This window comes from Triturus cristatus, chromosome 10 (genome assembly GCF_964204655.1).
Source record: "Triturus cristatus chromosome 10, aTriCri1.1, whole genome shotgun sequence".
In the NCBI taxonomy this organism is placed as follows: Eukaryota; Metazoa; Chordata; class Amphibia; order Caudata; family Salamandridae; genus Triturus; species Triturus cristatus.
Window position 1 is genome coordinate 79,101,805 of NC_140593.1, and position 19,404 is coordinate 79,121,208.

The following is a 19,404-nucleotide window of genomic DNA, read 5'->3' on the forward strand; positions in this document are numbered from 1 at the left end:
TTTTCTATTTTTATGGCACAGTTCGCCACAGTGGCGGCCACGCCTTTGGTTTATTTGCGCCACCGAACGCAGCAGCATGTTTTTTTTTTTTATTCACATTTTATATTGTTGTTACCAAGCGCTTCATGCTGCGCTTGCAGGTTAATAGAGGCCACGCCCCTTTCTTTAGACGAGCCGCTTCTAAAGAAAGGGGTTCAGCCGCCATTTAAATGAAGGTGCTGTTTGCGGCTCTTTTACAAAAAAGCATTTGTTTTTCAATCAAATGCTTTTTTGGTTAAAGCGCCCCATACCATACTTTCCATTTAATTGAGGCCACGCTCCTTTCTTTAGAAGCAGTTCATGTGAAGAAAGGGGCGTGGTGTCTAATAAAATGCAAGCACGGCATTGGGCGCTTGTAAACAAAAAAAATATTTGCAATGCAATAGGTCTCGCCTTTGTGAAAATTTAAGCTGTTGTCATTTACAATGCAATAGCTCAAACTCTCATAAATGCTAGACCGATTGCATTGCAAATGCTTGTTGATTATTGCATTTGTTTGCAAACACAAATTACAAAATGCATGCTTGCCGAGGCAAGGCCTACTGGCTTCGCTTAATGCTGCTTTATTTTGCGTCTCCTTGCTTCTGCTCTGGCAGTGTCCCGTCTCCTGATGTGGGATGTCACCTGGGGTGGTTAGTTTCTCGGCCAGGTAAGCAGTGGTGGTGCTTCTGTGGGCTTTCTACTTGATGCTGCCGGCCTTGAAGACATAGTCTATGTAGTTCATCCAGTGTTGGGGTGATGTGGTCACACCTTTCCAGGCCTTTGAATAAATGTGCGTTAGCATGTAGAATAGCCTTCAGCGAGCCAGTGATGGATTGGGAAGGCCATTCAATAGGGCACTGCTACCATACTGGTGAGGCGACTGGGGCTTGAGCAGATGTTCAGTAGTTACTTTCAGGTAAGAATGTTTTTAACATATACAGAAGGGATTTTGGTACCAGTCAGTCCTGGTTTTTTCTTGGATGTATGCTTTAAAGAAGAGGTCTTTGCTGGAAGTGAATCCAGTGTTTTTAGCTGGGGGTGGTGTTTGGATGTTGAAGTAGTCCAGGCTCATTCGGTTGAACCTGGCTTGAGCCTCTGGTTCGGTTGGGGAATGGGAGGACTTATGCCTTTGTCGGTTTGAGCTTTAGGTAGACATTTGACATGGCTTCTTCTGTTGGACATGCTGCCTCGGCTCTAACATCTTGTGCCTCCCACCGAACTTAAGCTGTGTCTGCCTGCTTCCATTTGCCCTGCAAATACACAACAAGCGAACTGTACAGACTTACTTTTTAGTCTGCCGTCGCGCTTCCAGGCACGTGGCCACTGCTTCTTTCGTAACAGTTGTTTACACCACCCAGTGGAGGTCACTTCCTTGAAGGAATACGGTGACTCGCATGTTAGTGCTGGTTTGGCTGGATGCCTGGACGCCGTTCATTTGCAAAGAAACTTGGCAGAATCTACGTGATGGAGTTGCAGTGTTCCTTTCAGTTCTGTGAGGAGATTACAGATCAAAGAGCCCACATCTTGAAACCGTTGTCGCACCCAAGCTCAGTTTAGGTGCCAAAAAATACTTGAATGAAGTGCAAGGCAGTGTCCCGAGTCTTGGAATGGGAGAAGCAGACTTTCCCTTTTCCAGGAAGGCCAAGAGGCAGTTGCAGACTCCTGGCTCCGCCCCCTCCTCCATTCAGAAGCTGAGCTGCAGAATGGTACAGATTGAAGGATGCCACCCAGAACACCCACCCAGAACCCAGGAGAACAGAAAACCCCCAAGTACTGCAGGTAAGTTGAAAGGACCCACCACCCAAGGGAAGTTCCGGGATGTTGTTGGCAATCCGCTGGAGGCGCGGGCCACCTGCGGGGCGGGAGTCTGCCTCTGCTGCGGTTATTCCATGGAAGCCATCCAGGGTTTAAGTCCCAGCCCGCGAGCAGGCGGGGCTGCAAATCTGATTGAGTTTCATCTATTCAATAGGTAGATGGAAGAATTCCGTCAAGGAAAGAGCTACCATTAATATCAGTCTTATTCTTTCCACAGCGCCTGATTTAATAAAAGGCTATCAAAGCGCAATGATACAAACACTCTGTTGTCATTAAAAATCACACCTTTAGGAGAGGGGATTAATTCCTGCGTAATAAATTAAAATCTCTGCGCAAGAGGTGTGGCGCCGCGGCCAGGGCGACTGGCGCTGGAATCTGGGGCTCACGGTTAGATCCCGGCGCCAGGGACAGATCCGCCCAGCACCATGTGACTCTGGGCAATAGCTTGCTTCATCTTCCTTTCTGCTGGCAAGCGTTCCCAGGAGCATTGGGCTGATCTGTAGAATGAGCTGGCAGAGCCATCTGGTTAATCAGTGCTGCTGAGCAGGCTGTGAAGGGCCACTGTTAGCAGCGAACTTTGCTTTCACACTGGCAGCTTTTATTGCACAAATTCTGTGTTTAACTCGGGCTGTTACAGTGATCTGATAGCCATTCTCATGCAATAGAGTGTTAATCGGCGGGCTCAACAGCTAATTAGAAGGGCATTGCTTCCGAGCGTGAGTAGTGGAAACAAATGACGCACTACAATTGTCAGCTTGGAACCGTCGACCATTGAAGGAGAACGGGTTCTCAGTTGTTGTTCTTGAATCCTCAGTTGTGTTGGGCTGTCTGTGTTACCCAGTGTTAGTCTTTTACGCATCTGTTGTTGGGTAATTCGGATAAGTGCTGCATCAGCAAATTAAGCATTGTTCCAGAGAATAGTTTTAATAGGGAAGTTCCAGTCCTGTGCATTTCCCCCAACGTATTGCAATATATCCTTGTCCACAGCAAGAGCAATGTTGGCTCTGAGACACTTTCCTCCCTCTATTGTGGCTTATTGCTGGATACGCTGACTACAGGAGCATCTACGCGTGTGCATCTTCCATGTCTGTGCACTCCCTGACCTTAAGTGGGGGCTGACGGTTTACTCAGTGCAAGGTGTCCTGGACTGTGACGTATTACTAGCTTATTCAAGTCTTCTAGGCGGGTATTATCTGTAGATTGCATGTTCTTGTCATGTGAGGTGCAACAATGAATATTTGTGCCTTCAAGTCTGTGGTTTTCTGGGCCCGGTGATATTTTGCTTTCTGATATAGTTTATAGTGTTTATTTTGTTTCCAGATTTGCTCTATTCTTGACTCCTTGTAGGAGTATCTGTTGATCTTTTTCACTGGTCCTGTTGCATCAGTAGTGGTTCTGTTTCAGCAAATCTCAGAGTCCGTGTTGGGGTCCAGTCACTGTGCACCATTATTGAACTAATGGTACCTTACTGTCTTTATTACATCTTGCACCTTTCCACCAAATCAAAGTGTGATCAGTGGCTCGAAAGAGGACAAACATTGGCAAAGTCAATAGACTTGGCCAATACATTCGAGCACTAATTAAAAAAAGAAAAAGTCTTGCTGTCTGACTCCTTTCGTGGGCTACAGAGTAGCTAAGGACTACCGGGTTGCAACCATGGTGACCGGTTGTTTGTCATTGGTGTCCTGTGGTCCGTCCTAATGTTGCTTTGCAAATAGTTCCAAGTGAACCCTTTCTGCACTTGAGTCTCAGGGTTGAGAGGGCGAGCTGCTAAGGATTTTCTGGAATACAGTGTGCGGGCAAGGGCTCAGCAATCAACAGTCGACCATCAAACGCAATAACATATTACCCAGCCCAGTGCTTATCTTTTAAGTAAAAAGAAAGTGGATTAATCACACAGCATAATGTAATAATACACAGCACAATTGGGGACATCAGAAAAAAGGTTTGCGGTACTAAGTGAGGCGCTAAGGTTGTAACTTGTTACCGGGGGGGAGTGTACCATTTGGGTGCCCTCTCCCTGATCAGTTTTGCAGCATCTGTAACTCCTGTTGCATAAAATGGGACTACGCACCGATTAGGCACAAGTGAAGTTCTCTCACAATACCCCCAAATGTATCTGCACAAAACCGTTCTGTTCGCTTTCCCTCTGGCTGCGACCTTTCTTCAGTCTCAACATCGGGGAGGGCCCAGTGTGGCTCCTCACAAGGCCGCACTTGTCTTCAGATGTTGTGGCCTCCCCAGGTCAGGTACAGATGGGGCGCTAAAATGACAGTTGTGGCCTCTAGGTAGATCAAAAACGGGATATCTACGACAGTAGTGGCCTACAGGCCAGTCAGAGCACCCACCTCTGCAGCAAAGAAGGATTCCAACTCAAATGTCAGCAGTGGCAGCACCAGCCTCTGTCACATAGTGTGCTGTCACATATGATACTTGACAATCTCAAAAGCCTTTATGCAGTCCCCAGCAAGAACCACTCCTATAGAGACTGACTGTCGCACTGACACACTATTCACACAGCATTCCTTCTCTAGCAGCACTAGCTCACTGAAGGGCTCCTTTCATTGGTCAGTGAAGAACCTGAAACTAGAACAAGGCGGGGTAAGTTGGATCCCACTTTGATTCAGATTTTCAAGACGGGGGATGTGGATCCACTGTCTTAAGATTTCAGAGCTGGTTTGGGTTGGGTCTTCTTTAAATGTAATTTTCTGGCTGCTCGTCAAACACTGCCTTTGTACAAGGTGATGACTCTCACAGCAGATTGCAGTTGTGCTTGATTCAGGCAGGAGTATCCAAAACAAGCACATAGACAAAAGGGCAGGCCCTGACTAGAAACCTCCTCACTATGAGCAACAGAAACTGCACTTCTGTACCTCACTCCTACCATCCTCTAAATCGGGGTGCTCAGGAATAAACAAAATAGGTATACAAAGGAGTGATGGATGGAATGCTTGAATCAGTTTCAGCTACTGGTAATCACTCAGGCTGCATTCCAATACTTTAATTTGCACACCATACCACCTCGTTTGGACCTAGGTGTATGCAAATCAGTCTTGACTTTACTCCAAAAGCAACAGTTCAGCCTGAACTGCCAAGCCAGGCCCTCCCTGAACTGAACTTACTGTGTATGGTAGAGGGCACCGTCCATAGGTTTACACTCGACTGTCCAGAGCGATAGAATTCTGTGACTTACTGCGTATGGAAGAGGGCACCGTCCATACGTTTACACGCTACTGTCTAGAACTAGGACATTCTGTGCCCTCCTGCCCATGCAAGAGTTCAACGTCCATAGGTTTGCACTATCTCCAACAGCACTAGACCCCTCTGTTTCCTTGTGCACATTGAAAGAAGGCATTATCAATAGATTTACACTGCTTCCCAGCAGTACTAGACAACTATGTGCCCTAATGCAGGGAAGAGGCACAGTCCAGCAGTTTAATGGCCACTCTGTACCCAAGTGTGCAAGGAAGACTACGCATCAAGGACGTTTTCACAATGCTCTCTAGCAGTACTGTCCCACTCTGGGCCCCTTTGTAAGTACAGGTATTTGAGGTGGAGTTTCCAGAGGTAATGAGTAATGCTGCGGTCTCCTTGTGCCTGTGGAAGGTTAGGTTTACATGCTATTCTCTTGCAGTACAAGGCCACTCTGTGCCCTAGTGAGCATGTTAGAAGGTGATTCCTGTAAGTCCAGGAGCACTAAACTATGAATGAATGGCACAACTTTATATAATGCAGCAGTAACCTCAAAAAGGTACCACAAGGGGTGAGAATTCAACAGACTAGGAGTTAAGCAGCTTATCGCCCAGCCACGGCAATGAATACAATGGATGCAAAGAATTATTAGGGGATTTGAATCAGATGAGCGAAGAGTGCCAGAGTGTGGTGTTTAAGGCATCCGCAAATAAAAATAGGTCCTAAATGGTAAAAAGCCTTATGATATATGCTTGGCTTTTCAAGAAAATCTGCTTATGGTCAGAAGCCAAAGTAGAGCGATCATGTGTTGAAACTTCTTTCAATGCCGTTAATACCTATAGTCCCTTGGGCGACCATGTTTTGGATGGGCTGAAGCCGATTGATCATGTATTGCAGGAGGACGACGTTAGCAGCTTCCCAAAGGCAAGTCTAGATGAGATAAATGCTAAGGCTACAGGATTATGGCAGGTCATCGGGAGACAGGGCAATGACTTTCCTAAAGTATACAGGAGCAAAAAGGGGAGCAGTTTAGAAATGTGTGGCCAGAAGAACAGCTGATGGTCAAAAATAATCCCCAGATTACAATCTTGAATGACCGCGGAAAGCGCATCTTTCATATAGGATCGCTTTAGTAATGGGGATGAGTTATCCAAAAAGATAGCCTCTGGTTTACTGACATTAAATTTGTTAGTTTATCTCCATCCAGTGGTGAATGTCAATGAGACATTGTGTTAAACGAACACAGAACGAGTGTTAGTAAGTGTGCCAAAGGAAAAGACTAGTTTGGTTTTGTAGAAACCAACGCATTTGCATAGATCAGTCATGCAAATGGGATTATATGGAGATGGAAAAGGATCCGGCTCAATGCTCATCCTTGAGAAGCACAACAAGTGACTGTGTAGAAAGATAAACGGAAAGAAGAAAGGACCACTACTTGTGTGCCCCCCCTGAAGAAAAGAGGAAAGCAACTCTAAGGCTTTGTCTCTCACCCATAGCTTTGAGAGACATCTAAGGTGACTGGCTGGAAGACCATGTCAAGGGCAGGAGAGGCTGAGGATAACCAGGTTGACCTGTATCTAGTGAACTATGAAGATCATCGAGAGTCACAAGCAAGGCAGCTTCGGTTTCTTTATTGGATCCGACGTCTGCTTGCACCACATCTGGGTGCCTATATTCTCCAAAAGCTAGGAAAGGCACTTGTTGATAGTAGCATCTGTGATTTTAGAAAATAAATGAAGCAATGAGATTAGAGGGTATTTGGAAATAATGTAAGTATCAAAATTCACTCTGACAGTGGTTTGCTTCAAAGCAGGTGGAACCAGAACTAAGAGGAGAGTTGCAAATGTCCAAGAGAGCAGAGGCAAAAATGTATTTGAAAGTATGTACTACTGTGTGTTCTAGTATGCATGTATGTATGTATGTATGTAGGCAAGCATCCTCCATAGATTGACACACTACTCTTCCACAGCGATATACTATAATCCAGCTGCACTAGAGCACTCTCTGCCCCGAAGAGGGACCAGTCTGTATGTTCAATAGGGTAATGGGCACAAAAGGGGCTATGAGGGTTGGACGTTGGGCTACAAAGTCTCATAGTTGGTTAGAGAATGCAGGATTCTTTGCCCAGGATTAGAAAAGCATGGGTACTGTTCATCAGGGGTCAAATTTGCAACTGGGGTTGAATACCACTCAAGGGCTCGGTGAAGCAGTGCTTTCTGAGGTCAATGCTTCATAGTGTTCACAGACTTCTGTGACTAGCAGGGGTACAACTTACTTCTTGAACAAGGTAATGGGGTAGCCTCTTTGTTGAGCTCTAACCATTGTTCCATTCATCTTGAGTACCAAAAGGGGCCTGTTTCTATAGGCATCTGAAATGTGTCACTTGGCTGGCAGGCTATTGCTAGCATTGACTCACCAGCTTGGATGTTGGCTGCTTTTATTCTTCTCTATTGACTCATGCATTTGTTATCCTTGCAACTCCTGGCCTCCTTCACATGCACCACGAGAGTCCCCTGTACAAGGACAGGCCACCAAGAATGGTTCTGTGGATGCTTCGACACTCCTGTAAGCATTCTTAGACTGCTGGCTGGACATCTTACCGCTGTTACCTTTAGAGCCTTTTTCAGGGTGCGCTAGATGTGCTCTGCTTCCACGTTGCCTTGTGCACCAGATAATACAGTCCACACTAGAAGCCTTGGTGGGGGGTGCCGCCATAAATACTCTGTTTGCTTTTTCTAATACAGTGTGTGCCAGTCTTCCAGCTTATCAGATCTGTACAGTGCTGAATGCAGCTGTACATCTCATGAAGAGGCTGCCCAAAAGAGAGCATGTCACCACAGGCGGAAGGACCTTCCACTGACTTTCAGTTCAGGAAGGAATTCAAGTCGTACTAGGATGAATTATCTTCAGATGCCGTAACAATCTGCCATCCATCCAGTCACTGGATTTCATCCCTACATCCTGGCCAGAAATCTAAGAGGCACGGATCTTCACCTTCTGGCTGTCCCTTGGTTTTGTCACAGCTTAAGAGTTAGGAACTTGTCCTTGTGTCCAAAAGGAAACTTAATGCTTAGTAAAAACTAAAGAAAAAGCATGGTACTGCAGTGGGGCTGAAAACCCCTTGGCCATTGCTTTATTTGATCTGGATACCTTTATCTCTTCATTTGGTGATCTCTTACTTCCTTAAGCATAACAATGATAAGGAGATGCCCGAAGTTTTCACTTAAGAGCTTACCGCCGTGGCTACTGAATGCCAGGATTTCTAAATACAAGGGCTGCCTAGCCCTGATTCTATCTCATGTCTTTCTTCCACCTACACTTCTTGATCTCACTTTTTCAGGTTCTTTCCATCCCTGCTTTGTCCTTTTGTCATGGTTTTCCGATCTGTCCCTGCCTTCTTCTCTCCCTGCTGCTTCTGTCTCCCTTTTCTGCCTCTCTCCCTTGCTCTGATTCTATGCCTGTTGGTGAGAAATAAGCCCTTGTCCTCCAAATATGGGTTCCCTTGGCTACCACTTGCGACCACCAGCCCAAGAGAGAGAGAGAGAGAGAGAGAGAGAGACACAGAGAGAGAGAGAGACACACAGAGAGAGAGAGAGAGAGAGAGAGAGAGAGACACAGAGAGAGAGAGAGAGAGAGAGAGAGGGGGAGGGGGAGGGGGAGGGACACAGGGAGGGGGAGAGGGACACAGGGAGGGGGAGAGGGACACAGGGAGGGGGAGGGGGAGAGGGACACAGGGAGGGGGAGAGGGAGACACAGAGAGAGAGAGAGACACAGAGAGAGAGAGAGAGAGAGACACAGAGAGAGAGAGAGAGACACAGAGAGAGAGAGAGAGACACAGAGAGAGAGAGAGAGAGACACAGAGAGAGAGAGAGAGAGACACAGAGAGAGAGAGAGAGAGACACAGAGAGAGAGAGAGAGAGACACACAGAGAGAGAGAGAGACACAGAGAGAGAGAGAGACACACAGAGAGAGAGAGAGACACAGAGAGAGAGAGACACAGAGAGAGAGAGACAGAGAGAGAGAGAGAGAGAGAGAGACACACAGAGAGAGAGATGCTTTTGGCCCATAGTGTAGCTTATACCACATTTAAGGTTAACCTTATTGGTCTTGTTAAAAGCGTTGTGTAAAAGCAAGCAGAGCGTACAATTAGGACCATATATACTTATTTTACAATACAGATTGCTCCGTTCTAATACAAACAACCTCATACAATATTTAAAACTTCCAAAACTTTCATTTGTGAATACTACTTTAAAATGTGTAAATACAAAAGCAGTGGTTTAGTTATGATAGTATGCAGACCTGATTAAGTGCCTCAGACACAACATATATCAAGATAATATATACATCTAGGGTAAGTACAAGTTTCAAGCATGCTTAGATACCAGGCAGACTAATATATTTAGAGTATCTTGAATACCTTCCCATGCAGTACACATAATCAAGACTCTGAACATTCTTCCAACTTGTAATGTTTACCTTTATTGGTATTGTCCATGTGTGTAGATTTAAGAAGAAACATAAAATGTTAGGATTTATTCATTTAGGTTGAAGCCGCTGAACTGGCTCCTTAAGAGGGAACGGTATGCAATCCAGAGAAGACGCATCAAAAGAGCGCATGCAGGTTTAAGAATTCCTTTAACAAAACACCTCCTTTGCAGTCCTCAGGGCAACTGCCTACTTTTCAAAACATTGCACTTTCCCAACAACCATTCTAGAAGCTGTCCAACAATGAGCTCCTGCAGTGATGCAGAAAGGCTCCAAGCTTCCACTTTAGATGGTCAAGGTGGCACACATCTTCCCCCACTGCCATAGATACCACACAAACAATAAAACAGTATTCCGTATCCAGAAATTAGATGCATACATTATCAAAGACGAGTTACATAATGTAGCATAACCTGGTGAAGCATAACAAATTATTTAACAGATGAACAGTTCATGTTCACTCTTTATAGCATTCTTAAACATTTTCACTATCTTCATAAGAGCTACAAACTTGGAAATAAGTATCACTTTATTTTTTCTTAACACTACCACCCCCCACTCACACATGCATTATGCAACGCTTTCCTCTGTTCCATCTAGCCGCCTCCCATTTCGCCACTGTCGGTGCATCTTGACATCTAAGATTTCACTTTCCAGCAGACATCTAGGCTGGGGCCAACAGTTTATGATATGTCCTAACACTCAATAATTTGTAATGAGATTTAACAGTATTGGTATACGGTCAAACCAAATGCACTTCAAGCCACTTCATAACTTTTCCCTTCCAGGATGCACTAATTCTCGTGGCTACTTGAATATTTTCCTTAAACGTTCTCTTGCGTCTTTCTATAAGCTTGTTTATTGCTCTCTAGATGATATTGGGCAATTTTTATGAAAGATTACTCTCACCGATAAAACAATTTCCCATTGCATGTGACACTATTCGTGGGCAATTATCTATAATCAAGTTCACAGGAAGACCTTCCCCAGGAAAATCTTCAGATAGATAATGTGTCACAGATTTAGTTTCTTCATCATGCACAAATGTTATCTCTTGCCAACAAGAGCATACATTGATCAATGCCATTATATCCATGGGTGCCTTCTCTCCTTGAATTGGATCAATGGTTTCAAATGAAAATTCTTCCCACAGGCCCCATGTAATTTTACGGCACGTCCTGGGAGGGGTTGCTTAATTTCCTAACTTTGTCACTTAGATGCTACTCTACTCAATTCTTAATCTCTATTTCCACCAGGAAATCCATGCCAGGCCACCAGTTGTCACGTCAAAGCCTGGATTTTGTCTTGCAAAGGTCTTGTTGACCTTCATGTGCTAAGTCTTCTAATTTGATGCATACAGAAGCACAAGATACTAATCTTATTAGTAAGCCACCAGCTCCTCTCCATCCATCCAGAAACTCAACAACTCTGGTTTACATGGCTCTCTCTGCTCCCATCTACTCTTCAACTTGTTTTTAACTTCTTTTACAAATGCATCCTTATTCACTTCCACCAACCGCTCCTCTCGTGATACAGAAGACTAATTTACTGAGCACACTTTCACAGCATCTTCATTCCCACTTACTAAAGATTCTTCCCCATCCTTTGTCGATCAAGATGGGCAATCTGCAGCTTTGTTAATTTCCCATAATATACTGAACTTTGGAGGCAATTATCCATTTGGTTATGTGAGCCGTGATAAAATCAAGACCCTTCTTGGTAACGACATCGACCAACGGCTTATGATCTGTACAGACCTTAAATTTGGTTACCCATAAGAAGTTTTACATGTATTCAGTGCTAACATAACAGCTAATGCCTCAAGTTCTATCACAGAGTATCCTTTTTCTAATCCCTTTAAACTTCTTGATGCAAAAGCTATTGTTCTGAGTGTCGTGTCATGCAAACATTAACAAACACTGTCCCATATCCTTCACTGGCATCAGAAACCACACAACATTTCTTGTTAGGGTAAAAACTTGGAGAACTGGAATACCCTTCAATTCACACTTCACCGTCTGAAATTGAGACTCGCATCCATCCATCCTACCATTTGAATTCAAAGTCCTTGATCAACAAATTTTGCAATGTCTAAGTCTTTGATGTCAAGTTTGTAATAAATTTGGATAGAACTCCACCATACCTAGAAAAACAGACTCATTCTCCTTCCAAGCTGGGGAGCCAAATTAGAAATGTTTCCAACTAGATCTTTCTTCTGGGTTACCTGTGAAGTGGAAATTCTTTGTCTCAGATACTCAGTCCATCTGCAGCAACACTTTTTGCCCTTTCGAAAGTGAAAGCATTTTCTTTCAGGGCCCCAAGAACCCACTTTAATCTGTTATCGTGCTCGTTAAGTGAATTCTTACGAAAATGTCATCTTGATAAAAATGTGCATCTTCCATTACACCAAACAGTTTTGCCACCACGCGCTGAATTATGGTCTAAGCAGAAATCAACCCCAAAGGCATTCTTTCAAAACGGATAGTACCAAAAGTCGTGATTAATGTCATCAACTTTTTGGAAGCCTCAAATCTAACTTGGTGATATGCTGAGGCAAGATCAAGGGTACAAAAACATAGCACCAGCTAGTGAGGGCACAATTTCGGAGATCTTGTTCAGTAGGAACCTATCCACAGTTTGCACTCATTCAAAGCCCTCTAGTCTTTGCAGAGATGTAAATTGCCTGACAGTTTGTGCCACGACCACTGCTGCCATCCCATGTGCACATTCCACTGCTACACTAGTTCCTGCTTTAAATTTCATATTTCTGTTTTCACACGCGCTCAGACACTGAAAGGTAAACCAAGCACTTTGCCTGTGACTGGAAGAAATCATTTTTCGATTTGAATACTGTGCACCTCTCCTAAATCATTTTGATGCTGGATCCAAAATAATTCCCATTGCACCTTGATGAACCCAGCTGAGTACATTTCCTCCAACCTGTAGCACATACACTTTATCAGTGCATTTACGACCCTTAATTTAATGTTGGAGGGGAAATACCTTTAGGATTCCATGGGTTGAATGCAATCATTTTGTGGAGTGAGATCTGGTGGTAGCAACTCAACAGAGTCTTTACATTTCTTAAAGAACACTTATTATGACACCAATATCAACCATGCCCCAGAGTCCATGAGGACCACAGCATTGCCTCCAGTTATTTAACCAAATCCTTGAGATATGATTTAGTTCCTTTTCCACCAGAGTGGAGACTGGAAGGGTTATTCTCACAAATTTCGAAAATGTTAGGCTCCTTCCCATTTGATTTTCTTACAAATTTTATATACAATTTTCAGATCCAGATAGTTTTAAAATGTGCACAATGCCCTGCGGCATCACACCTGCAACAAGTACCTTTGTGTTTTGTTTGTTCCATAAACCTTTCTACTTCCTTTCACTAAATGCCAGAGGGAGATTGTGTGTCCTTTGTCAACTTACCAACACAGTGCAAAGGATGCTCAATCCTTTTGGCGATTTTCATTGCTTCCAAGAGAGAAGGATCAACTTTTAACTATAATTCTTCTCGAACTTTATCCAAATAAAGTAGCGACATCCCAAAATTGCAAGAAGATGCCAAGCTTCTTAACTCACTAATATATATTCCACAGACTCCATCTCATTGAGCATGTCTTCCAAATCTTACCTCTGAACAGAATCCTTACTTTTGGAAGTTAATGGACATCCAGTTTATTTTATACAAGCATCAAACATGCTGAGGTCTTATGAATCCTGCTCTCCTAAGTGAGGTAAATTGTCAAAAATCTCTTGCCTTACAGGTCTCAACAGACCCATTCATTATAAGGTTTCCCTTTCAAATGAAATGGTGTTCCTACACACTTAAGAATAACTATTGAAAAGCTTTTTCCACTTAGTCGATTTTATAGGCAGTTTCCCTGAAGTAGTTAAAAAGAAGGCTTGGCCTGACTCACCCTACTTGGCTTCTATAAGGAAAACTTAAGGGCCAATTTGAATTCCCTTCTTTGTGTGCACACAGGTGCCTGTACACGTAAAGGTGTGTATCTGGCAAGATTAACTTGTAAATGAATGCCTGAAGAATATGCACATCCAAGTGGAAGTGATTTGCAAAGTGTGTCCTCCTTGTAGCATATAATCTAAAGATACAGTACAATTTAAAGCTATTAAGGTGTGCATATCGCAGAGCGGAAATGATGAGAGAAGATACGCTATGTGTAATCTCCTTATTGCACATTTACCAGCAAGGAGGTATGCATATCACTTTGCTGAATTCGGTCACAATATGTCTTAAGGCATGCGCATCACTGGATGGAAGGGACACACACAAAATGCTCAGATACCCTTTCACAAAATCCTGAAACAGGATGTGCATGTCATTGTGTGTACCTAAAATACACCAGGACCTCTAGATTGTGAATTTACGTACACAGTTTTGAAGCATCTTTTCCGAATCCCATCCTCGTCGCCATTGTGGAATACAGAAAAGCTGCACCAAAAGAGCACAGGTAAGTTCAAGTATTGCTTTAAGGAAACAACTCATCCACAGTCCTTGGACAACAGCCTACTTTTGAAAACCTTACACTATACTCACAACAGTCCTAGAACCTTTTTCACAAAAAGCTCCTGCATTGGAACGGAAAGATTCTAAGGTTCCACTTCAGAAGTTGGTCAAGATGCCCCACACGGCCCCACACTGGTGCTAGGGATTAAAGAGGATGATAGCAAAATGGTGATCCCACAAGTTGGAATAATTAGTGCATTTAGAACTTGGAGGACATGTATCATCAGCCGCAGCTGACGGATCCTTCTGCATTTAACACCTATTTGGGTGGATTAGAGTTGCTTATAACTTACTGAAGAACAAAATGACGTTTGCAGCCATTGTTAACTGAGGAAAAGGTGGTGACTGCCTCATTCGGCATGAACAGGGAAAATGCCCAAGTGGGAGCAGTGTCCCTGTGGACCTAAACCACCTCCTTCTGGCCACAATCCTCGAGAGGCTCTTAGAAGACTTTGCGGAGGTGAAGCACACTGTAATCTTACCATTTACTGAGGGAGGCTGTGATTGCCACGACGTCTGAATGGACATCATACCACCCAATATCCATGACTTATTTGGCTGTTAAAATACAGATTATGGTCATAGCGAAAAGTTGACCAATATGGTGAAACGCAACACTCCGTGTGATTTTATACCACTTAGAAGTGCCACTAGGAATCTGAGACGAGTTACATTTGTTTGGCATTTGTTAGCATTGGCAAACGCGCTTAATGACCTTGCGGTATTGGAAAGCCTTTCATAACAATGGGTGGGATTACATACTACATGTACTATAAGAACTTTGAGTTAGGCCTGGCCTTCATGGATTAAATACTGCTGACATATCTGAAGCCAACGGAGTGTGAAGACCCGTTGATGCTGTCTGATAACTGGAGGGTTGAGAGAAGAAACAGACCGGGCTCTCCACTCTCATCTACTTGTTCTCTCATACAGTAGAGCCACCAGCACGTGATCCTATAGACTCTAGATTCCAGACCATCCTGACCAAAGCAGGTCTACTCAGGAAATTTAATTAGGAGAGAGGACAGGCCAGGATGAAGGCGATGAGTTTATTAATGATGGTATTAACACTTAAACCAGGCACCACTTGGCAGGAGCCTAGACCTGCAGCTGTGGGTGTGCTGGGCAGAAGGTTGAGGCTGCCAGTCTTTGAGTGCAGAAAGAGAGGAGTGATGAGCAGATGCCCTGCGGGTAGAGCTTTGTACTGTGATGTGAATTGTCCTTGAGAGTCATATTCATGTATTAATCTTAGTAATGCCAGCTTTCTACTGCTACAGATGTTTGATACTATGCTTTCTGAGACTTATGTGGATTATGACATACAATGAAAGGGAAATATAGTTTAAAATAAACAAATTGTAAATATTTTTGCATTTTAAATTCAGCAATTGGGCTTACTGTGGCAAACCAATTAGATTTTGCAGAGCGATAGACTCCATCTTACCTGAAGCCATAGGTTTCCTCTTCAATTGTTCATAGTTGTTTAAGCGCAGCCATGCTTGTTATTTTTGTCTGGCAGACACAGACCGGTCAGCCACAGTGTTTCTTAGGAAGGCCTCTAGCCATTAGCTGTGGTCTCTGAAAGTTTATCCATCAGGGGGATCGGAACGGTGTAGGGTGGTTGAGAGCTACCATAGCTTTGCCTAGGCGCACATTATGGAACTGACTGGGATTTTTCATGTGGGATTGGAAATGTTGCCGGCCATTGTTTTGATGCAAGAACAACAGGCAGAACCTCCGACTATGGTGTCTTATGTGACCTTGGAGTTGAGATTAGCCAGGATGTGTACTAGATGTGTTTCGGAGGCAGTGCATGGCAGTTCCGGTATCTTCTGAACTTAGCTGGTAGCCAGCACATCGGATGGTGTCTGCGTCAGGCCGGTCCAAGAGCCAGGAGCTGTAGGTAGACCATCAATCCTAACTTTTCAAAGAGGAGCCTTTGCGATGTAATGGTGTTGAAGTTGCTTTTGTCCATGAAGGTGAACATTGACCCTCTCCTCCGTGGTCCGAGTTTGGGGATTCCCAGGTGCCCCTGCTGGGTAGAGCGATTACAGGTATCCACCATTAACTACTGTAATATTTCGCTTGTTGTTGAGGCAAAATGTCTACAGCCAGTTTATATGTTTGAAACGCATCATTAGTGTACTTTAGGGTTGGCAAAGGTGAGAATGGGGCTGAGTTCTATTTCTACCCACAGGATCCAATATTAAACTTATCAAACAACGTTTTGGGTAAAAAAACACGGCTCTGTTTTATATTTTGCATTATTGAAAATGAATAATATGCGCAGGAAGGTTTTGATAGATGTCCTGTTTTCTTTGTTCCCGATAGTCCACGGGTGCTGTTGCGCATCAATGGAAGTCAAAGCCTGAAGGCATTTTTGACGTTTTCTAGCCAGCATTTCTCATGTCTAATGGACGTGCCTGCATCTGTACTGTATTTGAAGGCTCCTTGCATTGCACTTCTATATCATTTTTAAATTTTGGTTTCAGGCTGAGGAATCGTGTAAGTGCAATGGCTGGAAGAACCCGAACCCCCCTCCGACTCCTCCCAGGGCGGATCTGCAGCAGATCGTCATCAGCCTCACGGAGCCATGCCGCAGCTGCGGTCATGCGCTAGGTAAGCACAGTTCTCCTGGTTATTTATGTTGGTGTAGCATACACAAATGGTTTCTACTTTAGATCCCTACTACAAGACAGAGAGCTTCGTTCCCACACCTAAGGGCTGCTAGGGTGACCTTTAGGTAGGAGGACCGCTATATTAGCACTAGATCAAGGTCTACAAAAGATGTCAAAGCTCTTGGTAAGATGCCCCTAATATGCCCCTCTTCATCTATGCATTGGGACATATTGCCACCACTCCAGGGTCATCACAACAGTTTCAGAACATACTGTTCCTAGCTGCAAACTTAGATTAAACTAATGGACTCAGTTAGTTGTTAAAAGCAGCAAAGATGACCTTCGAGGGAAGGCCATCAAGAACAGGAAAATATCTGAACGCAACAATATTAACCACCAAACATTTGTGTTATAGCACCTATCACTTTTTATTTACTATGATGTATAGCACACATTTCAAAATCTAGGTCATAGGCATCAGTGCCTGGTTTTCATCACGATACATTGCACATTCTTTAATATAGCACAACTGGCAGGTGGCCAATCCCTGACCTATGACCCTCTCCAAAGCTGCTGAAAATACTTAGTAACAGAAGTCCGTGGTCCAACATCTCACGGGGCTCTCCTTCCTATCTGTTGTGTGTATATATGTATATATATATATATATTATATATGTGTTTTCACTGGGGAAAAAAAACAAAGGTTAAAGTAATTTTATAGTTAGATGAATATATCAGAGACACCAATATTGTTTTGAACTCAAAGAAACACAGATTTTCTCCAGTTATAGGTGGCATAGCTAACGCTAACTTGCGCCTCCACCATGCACTGCTTATGACCTCACATATTATATCACTCATGACATGTTCTATGACATCATACATGACATTATCCTACTTCCCTGACTAACTCAACCAGTGAGTGTTAGTTTGGTTTATAATTACATAGTGGTGGGTAGCTAATGTATTTATTTTCTACCTAATTGTGTACAGCCTGTGTCCAGCTAATGGGTGTAAGTGTTTACAAAATGTATGTGCTTCTAATGCATCAAAGGTGTGTAGAGGTATTGAACACGTTATAAATCTTTGTATTGAAGACGAACTCTGTGTACAGATGACCGTTGACGACTTGTGTCTATTATGTTCCACACGTTTTTTGGTTCTGCAGAAAAACTATCCAACAGGGCCAAGATTGTACATAAAACCTGCTAAGTATTGTAATCATCCTTGAGTTATTATACAGAATTGTCTCAGCATGCTGGTGTCTACATAACGTAGAAGACTGTGTGCACCAGGTACTAACCTATGTACATGTGCTTGATTTGCATCAGAAGAGGGGGTATCTGTGAGGTTTTCACCACAGTATAAAGACTGCAGGTAGTATAATCTTTTAGCACCTTTCGAACTTGCTTACTTTAAGCGAATAGTGTCTTTTTTGACAGGGTCAGCCCCCCCCTAAGCCTAATTAGTCCCCAGTGACCTCATGCTCCAGGGCCAAAGCCAATTAAAAAAGAGGAGGGGTGTGTGCAAGCCTTCTTGAGCCCCTGGCGACCTCATCCCCGTGGCTAAATCTAATAAAAAAGGGGAAGGCCCCAAGCCCGTTTTAGGCCCGTGGATCCCATCCCCCAGGGCCCGTATCAGGTTGGGGGTTGTGGGGGGAGCTCCAGGGCCCCTGCAGCCGGCTCCTCGCTTGTTGTGCGGAAGCCAGCATTGCTTCCGCCTGGATGGAGCATCTTTTTATGCATCTTTCTCCAAGTGAGAGCAATCTGTTGCTCTGTTTCCTTGCCTGCATCACTGTGGGCAGGAAAACATCACACGTCCGCTCCCAGTAGTTGGAAGCTTTTTTTAAAGCTCTCACCAGCTGGGAGCATACTGAGTGTTTGCTCCTGTTTGGCTGTAGATTTGAAAATGCTACTGCCAGAAGGGACAAAACATGTTTCCCTGCTTGCGGTACTGCGGGCAGGGAAACTACTGTGTGCCGTGGGTGGGCCCCCAGGACATAGCAAGTGAGCTTTCCCTGGGGGATGGGGACCCCAGGCCATTAAAGGCTCAGGGTGAAAGGGCTGTGTGGCCCCTCCCCTTATTAAATACATTGCTACCTGGGGAATGGGGTGTCCGGGCAGAATACTGCTTAGGGAGTTGTGCCACGCATCCCCCTTCCCATAATAATTCAGTTGATCCTCTGGGGATGTGTTCCCTGGGGTCGAAAACGGCTTGGGGAGGGGTAGTTGTGCACCCCCTTCCTTAAATATACCAGGCCCTGGAGGATGGGTTCCCCGGGGCCCTAAATGGGTTACTGACGCTGCCCACCCCATATATAGATTATAAAACAGTGGCAGCCATTTTATTTTAAAATTGTTATGCAGTGATCCTGTGACACTCACGAGATCGCTGCAAAATGTGCCATTTTAAAAATTTATTTTTGCCCATAGAAAGGAGGGGGGGGGGGGGGGACAGGATACCCATACCCTGATATATATACATATCAGGGTAGTGTATATATACGTAGCAGGAGAAATATCTATATATTTCTACTATCTCGTCCCCTCCAGGGAAAAACCACAGCCCTGTAGACTCAGATGCAGTATAAACTTTCTATATAATATTTTCATAGTACAAGCAGATGGACCGTAGTTATATATTTATATATCTATATATAGCTTTATATTTCTATTTAGCTATATATTCATATAGATTTCTGTTTATATTTTAAAGGTCAGGACAGGGGACTAA

General features: G+C 44.0%; 1 protein-coding gene across 5 annotated transcripts in view; it reads left to right on the forward strand.

Moving 5' to 3' along the window:
- Nucleotides 1–19,404, forward strand: part of KAT2B (lysine acetyltransferase 2B) — a 271,057-nt gene that overhangs the window by 74,367 nt on the left and 177,286 nt on the right. For 4 of the 5 annotated variants that reach the window (XM_085630459.1, XM_085630461.1, XM_085630460.1 and 1 more), the window contains exon 2: nt 16,546–16,672. In XM_085630459.1, coding sequence (XP_085486585.1) covers nt 16,546–16,672 — 127 coding nt within the window. Of the gene's footprint in view, nt 1–1,691; nt 1,801–16,545; nt 16,673–19,404 lie in introns of those variants that run through there. The other variant, XM_085630464.1, reaches the window with a different exon arrangement.